The sequence below is a fragment of the Crocuta crocuta genome, unplaced genomic scaffold (assembly GCF_008692635.1).
Source record: "Crocuta crocuta isolate KB4526 unplaced genomic scaffold, BGI_CrCroc_1.0 scaffold1544, whole genome shotgun sequence".
NCBI lineage: Eukaryota > Metazoa > Chordata > Mammalia > Carnivora > Hyaenidae > Crocuta > Crocuta crocuta.
In genome coordinates, this window is record NW_027530906.1 from 113,831 (window position 1) to 121,003 (window position 7,173).

Here is a 7,173-nt window from a genome sequence, read left to right on the forward strand (position 1 = left end):
CTCTTAGAATTATGATCACTGTATTCAAAATTTAAACCATATACGAAGAAGTAAAAGTATGGTAAGGCTGCAATTTCTCACTCCTACAGAAATTCTTTAATTTTTTTTCCTTCAACTCTATCTTGATCAGTGGGCTTTAATGAGATGAGCTGTGATCTGGCTTAGTTCTACAAACACAAACACAAAGTCCACATACTGTCTTAAAAAACAAACAAAACTTATCACTTCTATGCTATTATTAACTTTAGTACTTTCAAAGCACATCACACAGACATCGAGAAGTTTAAATTAATGTTATGTGCATGTAGAGGAGACTCACCTTTAAAGAATCAAAACATGCCACCACACGACCATTTTCCACGTGGCAAACTCTTGGCGGATGGGCAAACTTGCAGTCTGCATCAGCTCGAGAGCAGGTTCCTCTCTGAAATTCTCGGCAGACTTCTAAAGTCAGCCACTTGGTGTCACGAACCAGGGTGACATTGACAGCCGTCATATTGAGAGCAACGTTAAAATCAAGGGCACCCTCTCTTGGACAGTTTTACTGCTGTTTAAAGGTTCAAAATGAATTCAAGCTAAGTGTGAAGAGATAACAGGCTGTTTTGGTGAAATGTGTCTTTGTTAGCACTTAGGTTTTCATTTAAGCCAAAATTTGGTCTAGTCAAACAAAGAGCCAATCACAAAATAAAACTTATATTGGAGTAACTAGAAATCAAATTAGAGACCAACTCCTAAGAAGGCAACCAGAAAGGTAAAGATATTGAGTGTTTAATTTGTTCCTCTGCCGAAGTTCCTTCAAATAACTGGCAGAATTTCAAAAGAATTCTGTGCTCTCCGGTTGATGTTTTCAATTATTTGTGCACAAAGCATATGCTGCTGCCTGCCCTTCAATTTGCGGAATGGTCTCAGATCAAGGGGAGAAAACTTTTTCTTCCTATTTCTTGGATTTATTGATTAAGATTGGTAAGGATGTTAGGACTGTAAAAAAAAATGCTGCAAAATCAGGAGGAGGGAAAGTGACTGTGAAAATGGAGAATCAAAGGGAAAAAAGAATGGGCACGTTGCTGAGCATGAACTACAAGCACACCAGGTTGGGAGAGGGACAGGTAGGGAGACGGGTTATAAAGAGACAGCTCTAGAGTGGAATCCAAGCAGTAGTTTTCAGAAAAGGCACTTTTCAGAAACCTGTAAGAAAACAAAAATAAAATTAGCTAATATAACACTTCTGTTTTAAGCTCTAGATTTGGAAAAGAAGTATGATAGCCTATTTAAAACAGGAAGCATCTAGGGGCACCTGGGTGTCTCAGTTGGTTAAGCATCTGACTTTGGCGCAGGTCATGATCTCCCAGTCTATGGGTTCGAGCCCTGCGTAGGGCTCTGTGCTGACAGCTCGGAACCTGCAGCCTCCTTCCGATTCTGTGTCTCCCTCCACTGCTTTCTCTCTCTCTCTCAAAAATAAACATTCAAAAAAAAAAAAACCCAGGAAGCATCTAGATANCATTTCTCAGTGAAGAGTAAAAGGAGGCAGCCACATAGATTTGCCATTGAAATACAAGACTTGGCAAAAACCCAACTAAAAAGGAAAAATCATGGTTTAATTCTGATCTGTTTGGGGGCAGAAATTCATTTGGGGGTTCACTGCACAGAAAATGCTAGAGCTGGACAGGACAGCCCCTTATGTGTGTCTCTAGTTTCCAGAAGCTACTAAAGACTTGTCATTATACTGGCTTTACTCTGGTCTGATTGAAAGCTTGATTATCTGCTCTCAAAAACTAGAACAGGAATTGCTAAGAAAATTTAAGTTGCTCTTAGAGGTAACTCTGTGTGTGTATTTGACATGTAATTGTTGGTGATCACATAAAATGCTCATGACATAACTCGCTGGACACCCACGGCAAAGTGGTAGGGGAGCGGATGGAACATGTAAAACATGCTTCAGATAAAGAAAAAAAATCCACTGAAGAGATGCTGGGTTGATGTTGTTTTTTTAAGTTTATTTATTTTGAGAGAGGCAGAGACAGCGCGAGTTGGTGAGGGGCAGAGAGAGAGAGGGAGAGAGAGAATCCCAAGCAGGCTCCACACTGTCAGCACAGAGCCCTATGCGGGGCTCTTGAACTCACGAACCTTGAGATCATGACCTGAGTCGAAACCAAGAGTTGAACGCTTAACTGACTGATCCACCCAGGTGCCCGTTTTTTTTTTTTTTTTTCCCTGTGTANTCCTTAGTTTCTTTAATGGGATATTGGAACAAATCAGAAGGAAGTTTCAGCATATACAACTGAGTGAGACAGAAAGCACGGTTCAGTCATACATCAAATCCTGTGCAGCTTTAAGGTTTGCAGTTTAACCCAGTGTCAACTAGCAACAATCTTCAGGAACTCAGCTGAGAGAGTAGATAAAAAGTTAATTTATTGGCATTATGTTGTGAACACATACTGAAATAACATGGATTTTGTAAAGTAAATGTAAGCTCTGAGTATCAGGCAAACCAGCTAATTGTCAACTTCATCCAAAAAGTAGAACTAAAGTTCTTGAAAACATTTAGTTATTCGAACAATGTCTTTACAGAATCTGAATTTTCTGTTTGTCTTTCTGCGTTCAAGATGAAACTCAATATTACCTAAGTTTTTAGATATCACGGGGAAATTAAGTATTTAGACAATCCATGCAAGCTTATCTGATCGTTCAAGGGCAAACGTGTTTCTCTGAGTCATTCTTCATGGAAACCTTTCTAAAATGTATTATACGTAGGGGCACCTGGGTGGCACAGTTGGTTAACATCTGACTCTTGATTCTGGCTCTGATCATGATCTCACGGTTGTGCCCCAAGTTGGGCTCCGTGTGGAGTGTGGAGCCTTCTTGACCTCTCTCCCTCTTCCTCTCCATCTGTCTCTCTCTCTCTCTCTCTCTGTCTGCTTCCCCCCAGTCACTCTCTATCAAAAATAAATAAACCTAAAAAAATAAAAATGTGTTATATGTAGCTTTGCCTTCTTATAAAATACTGAACATAATTTGACCTCTAGTCGAAGACTTGGGGTCATAAATATCCTAGGAAGTATTACAGTTTTTCTCCTTCACTGGCAGATTGTTAATTGTCACTTCTACTGTCACTTCTCTTTCTGCCACAGTATCTGCCATAGTGGATTGTCCAGTTCCCTTTTGGAAAACATAACAGCCAATCATGAATATTGAATAAGAGTTAGTTACTCACTGAATGTGGGCCTAAGGGGCAAAGTGCAGGGCTTTCGTGCAGAAAGTCTGTTACTGCTTTGGGGGCCCTTTTGCAATATGTTCCCTGTGGGATCATGTTCTAGAAGGTTAAGGTTGTCAGGCAAATGACCTCTAGGAAAATATTTACAATATTTAAAAAAAAAAATTAGCCAGATGGAGGAAATGTTAATGAAAACCACAATGTGATACTGTTTCACATGTATTAGGATGACTATAATAAAAACAAGAAAAAATGGAGAAATTGGAACAATCATACATTACTGGTGGGAATGTAAAATAGTGCAGCTGTTGTGGCAAACAGTCTGGCAGCTCCTCAAAATGTTAAACAGTTATCATATAACTGTTACCATTTAACATATACCATACTCGGTATGCACGGTATACACAGCACACAATTGAAAGCAGGGTTTCAAAGCAGATATTTACACACTCGTGTTCCCAGCAGCACAATTCACCATAGTCAATAGGTGGAAATAATCCGAGTGTCTATTAACAGATAAAGTGGATACATAAAATATGTTATACCCACAAAAGAGAATATTATTCTGCCATTAGAAGGAAGGAAGTACTGCTACATACTACAACATAGGACATACCTTGAAAACATTATGTTAAGTGGAAGAAGCCAGTTGCCAAGGCCATATATTATGTGGTTCCATTTATATGAAATATCCACAAGGCAAATCCACAGAGTCGGAAAGCAAATTAGTGGTTGTGAGGACTATGGGGAGAGGAGAAAGTGGGAGTAACTGCTTAATGGGTAGAGGGTCTCCTTGGGGGGGTGATGAAAATATTCTGGGATGAGATAGTGATAACAATTGCACAATTTTTAAATATGCTAAAACCCATTCACTAAATTGTACACTTTCAATGGGTAAATTGGATAGTATGTGAATTACATATCAATAAACTTATTATATTAAAAAGAAGTCAAAAGAAAGATTATGACCAAAAAAAAATAGCCTCATGAGTGATAGAATTGGCTACCCCCAATTCTCCTTAGATTCTCCTTTCTTAGATTCTCTTTAGACACAAATTCTAAGTAATGTTACTAAGTGGAATTTCCAGAGCAACTTAGTTTCCATACTGTAGTTGACTTAGTATATTATGGAAAGTACTCTGAAAGAGGATATCCTGTAAGTTTATAAGTTTATGTTTAAAAATAGATTCAAATTTAATCCTACAAGTAAATGATATAGGCTTCCTGAACACATTTGAAAGAAAAATAACCAAAAAGGTGTATGTGTACACACACACACACACATTTTGCTCAGAACATAAACACTGAGGGTCTCCAGAGGTCCATCAAGTATAGAAACAGATAACAAATAATGAATTTGAATTCTGAACTTTTGGAAAAGAAAATGCAAACAGAAATTGGACTCTGGCCATGATTTTATGTAAGATGGGGCAATGGGAAAAGGAATCTTCTTCTTTTTTAAAAATGGCCTGTCACCTCGGAGGGGACCCTGGCCCGTTCTTCAAAACAGTCCTAACGAGCGCATGTCCTACTTCAGACTTGGAACTGGATTTGGAGATGGCACAGAAGTGAGGGGCAACAGCTAAAGCAAGTTTGATGGTGTGCTGAGAGAGAGCAGTTCTTTTGCATAGCTTGGCTCCACTGTCTGTGTATAAAAGATGGGGAGTGGGTCATTTCCCCCTGTATTTTATAGAAGATAAACTTTGTTTCGGGGATAATACAGCTTTATCTTCACTACCTTATCCTTGAGTAAGAGGAATAGGATTTTGCTTCTTTAAAAAATGTTTATTCATGTTTGAGAGACAGAGTGTGAGCAGGGGAGGGGCAGAGAGAGGGGGAGACACAGAATCCGAAACAGGCTCCAGGCTTTCAGAGCCTAATATGGGGTTTGAACTTGCCAACCATGAGATCATGACCTGAGCTGAAACTGGATGCCCAACTGACTGAGCACTCATGTGTAGGACACAAAGAGCTACCATTTCTTAGTGTTTGCTAGTTCACAAGTGCTTTTATTTCCTTGATCTTGGGAGCTCTAAAAAAATAATAGAAAGCAGGGGTGATCACCCAGGAATACCAATAAGAAAAATGAAGCCCAAAGATGTTAAACAACTTGTCTGCAGTTACAAAGCCTTAGGTGGTGGAGTCACAACTTGAGGCAAGATCTGACTTCAAATTTCATGCTTAGATCCCGGCAAAGAAATGTAGTAGAGATCGTTTCTTATTTCTTATCTTTCTTGAGGATCTTTCATTTTAATTTTTTTAGGGGGGCATGAATGGGGGAGAGAGCAGAGGGACTGAAAGACACAGAGAGAGAGAGAGAGAGAGAGAGAGAGAGAGAGTCCCAAGCAGGCTTCACACTGTCAGCACAGAGCCTGATGCGGGGCTGGATCTCACAACTGTGAAATCATGACCTGAGCCAAAATCAAAAGTTGGACACTTAACTAGGACACCCAGGTGCCCCTCTCTTGGGAATCTTAAACAAGAAAACCAGTCATTTTTGTGTAGAACTTATGATTCCTTCTCAAAATTATGTTCATGTCTATTGTATCAACATCTTCTTAATTTTTATGAGTTGTGCTGCACCAACATTTATCCAGCATCTACTATGAGCAAGCCACTGTTCTAGACGTTGAACAGGATAAGGTCCAAGCTATCATGGAGCTTCCTACGCTCATTTAAATGGAGAAGAAACCCAAGGTGCCAAGAAGTGAAATGGTTGTGAGAGTTTATGAAGGGCTGGAGGTAGCCACTAAGTCTTCTGACTTCAGCACAGGCTTCTAATTCACCATCAATGGTACACCAAGCACTATGACTTAAGAACACTCAAACACTACTACTGCATCAAAATGCATCCCCAAAAGGAAGACCTCAAAATTATACTGCTCTCTGGATTCCTCTTGGGGATGGTATTATGGTCCCATTTTACAGATGGGAGAAACAGAGGTAGAGGAAGAGGTATTAATTTCACTTGTACAACTTCCCATAGCTCGTAGGTGATCAAGCCATGGTTCAAACCCAGGCAGACTGAGTCCGGAGCCCCCTCTTAACTAGGTCACGATATTGTGCCTGTCTTATTGCAGATATCACATTTGTAAACATTCTTCTTCATGACGGGCCCTGAACTTTTCTCCCTTACTAAACTGTAAATTCCTTGAGGGTTGAGATCATGTCTTACTTAGTTCTGCTGGCCATGCAGCCTTCCCTGGGATTCCTATTTTGAAAGGTCAAAGAGTAAACAGGAATTTAACATTAGCCCTTCTGTTTACCATGCCGGCAAACAAATTTTGTCAATTGAACACCCTCTACGCTGGCTGAGCTTTGGCCACCTCTGTCGGTATCAAATCAATGGGACCTCTAAAGTGGAACATTTTCTCACAATTCTAGCTTTCAAATTGGGCTTCTGATATCTTGTTATCTAGAGCATTCGGTTTCCATCAGGAATGGTCTATTCCTGGCTATATGATTGTAGTAAGATCTTATCCTGGATTTAGAGTAAAAATATGGGATACCCAACTGATTTGTATTATCTTCGAAGAGTAGGTTAATCTTTGGCATGTTTTTGCCCAATAATCGGTGTGATGAAACTGAACTGGGAGTGGCGGATGGTGATTTCACTTGGATCCACAGGAAGAAACATTCCCTACATACTCTCCTTTGGAAATAAAAGAGTTCATTTTGACTGTTAATTAATGCTCATCTATGAGAATTCTAGAGGAGACATAAGGAAAGTATAAATGTTTTCACTTTATAATTATAGATACACTAGGTTCATTATTAAGTGCTTCATTTGAAAAAGTAGATTATAGCTTTTTAACAGATCCATACCTTCTCTTATGGAAGTTAGCTTTTATGGCGAAACAAAAGAAAGAAATACTTTGTATCTGATGGAACTGATGGAACTAGTAACATGTTCCAAAGCTGTTCACAAGGCCATTTTTCCTGCACTTTCCTTGCCTTCTCCT

General features: G+C 39.4%; 1 protein-coding gene across 1 annotated transcript in view; it reads right to left on the reverse strand.

Annotated features, from left to right (window-relative positions):
- The window catches only part of LOC144236057 (muscleblind-like protein 3), a 59,958-nt gene extending 59,425 nt beyond the window's left edge, over positions 1 to 533 (reverse strand). The window contains 1 exon segment of the mRNA XM_077769663.1: positions 320 to 533. Coding sequence (XP_077625789.1) covers positions 320 to 496 — 177 coding nt within the window. The 5' untranslated portion in view covers positions 497 to 533.
- Between the last annotated feature and the right edge of the window lie 6,640 nt (positions 534 to 7,173).